The 330-nt window shown below is 63.6% G+C and overlaps 2 protein-coding genes across 2 annotated transcripts in view; one reads left to right on the top strand and one right to left on the bottom strand.

The window, feature by feature from the left end:
- Nucleotides 1–84: 84 nt before the first annotated feature.
- On the bottom strand, nucleotides 85–258 carry PNKD (paroxysmal nonkinesigenic dyskinesia; the record flags this gene model as incomplete). The annotated part of the gene is made up of 1 exon (XM_009887341.1): nucleotides 85–258. A coding segment is annotated over one exon (174 nt), but the record flags the coding sequence as incomplete, so codon positions are not given.
- An 11-nt stretch (nucleotides 259–269) lies between these two features.
- AAMP (angio-associated, migratory cell protein) overlaps nucleotides 270–330 on the top strand; it is a 6,709-nt gene continuing 6,648 nt past the window's right edge. The window contains exon 1 of the mRNA XM_009887340.1: nucleotides 270–282. Within this exon, the coding sequence (XP_009885642.1) occupies nucleotides 270–282 (13 nt within the window). The remainder of the gene's footprint in view (nucleotides 283–330) is intronic.

The raw sequence follows: 330 nt of genomic DNA, 5'->3' as shown, positions 1-330 counted from the left end.
CGGCCCCACGCCCACTCCACGGGGCTGACATCCCCTTGGCCAGTCACTTCGAGGTGCCGCAGTGCCAGGCTGGGGGCAGGCTGGCTATGTCCCCCTGGCCACCCGCTTGTATCGCTCCGACTCATACTCGCCCTGGTTGGCTTCCATCATCTTCCGGCGGATTTTGAGCTGCTCCAGACGGTTTTTGTCCACTTCCCGCTTTACCAGGAGGAAGAGGATGATGCTGGAGGGCAACCCGATGGCCCTGGAGGACAGCCAGAGGGCAGGACATGGAGACAGCTGGTGGGGAAACATAGGCCCTGTGCCACCCTGCGGTGGCACTGATGCCCC

The sequence above is a fragment of the Charadrius vociferus genome, unplaced genomic scaffold (assembly GCF_000708025.1).
Source record: "Charadrius vociferus isolate BGI_N301 unplaced genomic scaffold, ASM70802v2 scaffold385, whole genome shotgun sequence".
In the NCBI taxonomy this organism is placed as follows: Eukaryota; Metazoa; Chordata; class Aves; order Charadriiformes; family Charadriidae; genus Charadrius; species Charadrius vociferus.
The sequence above is the reverse complement of the archived record's forward strand: the minus strand, read 5'-3'. Positions and strand labels throughout refer to the sequence as shown.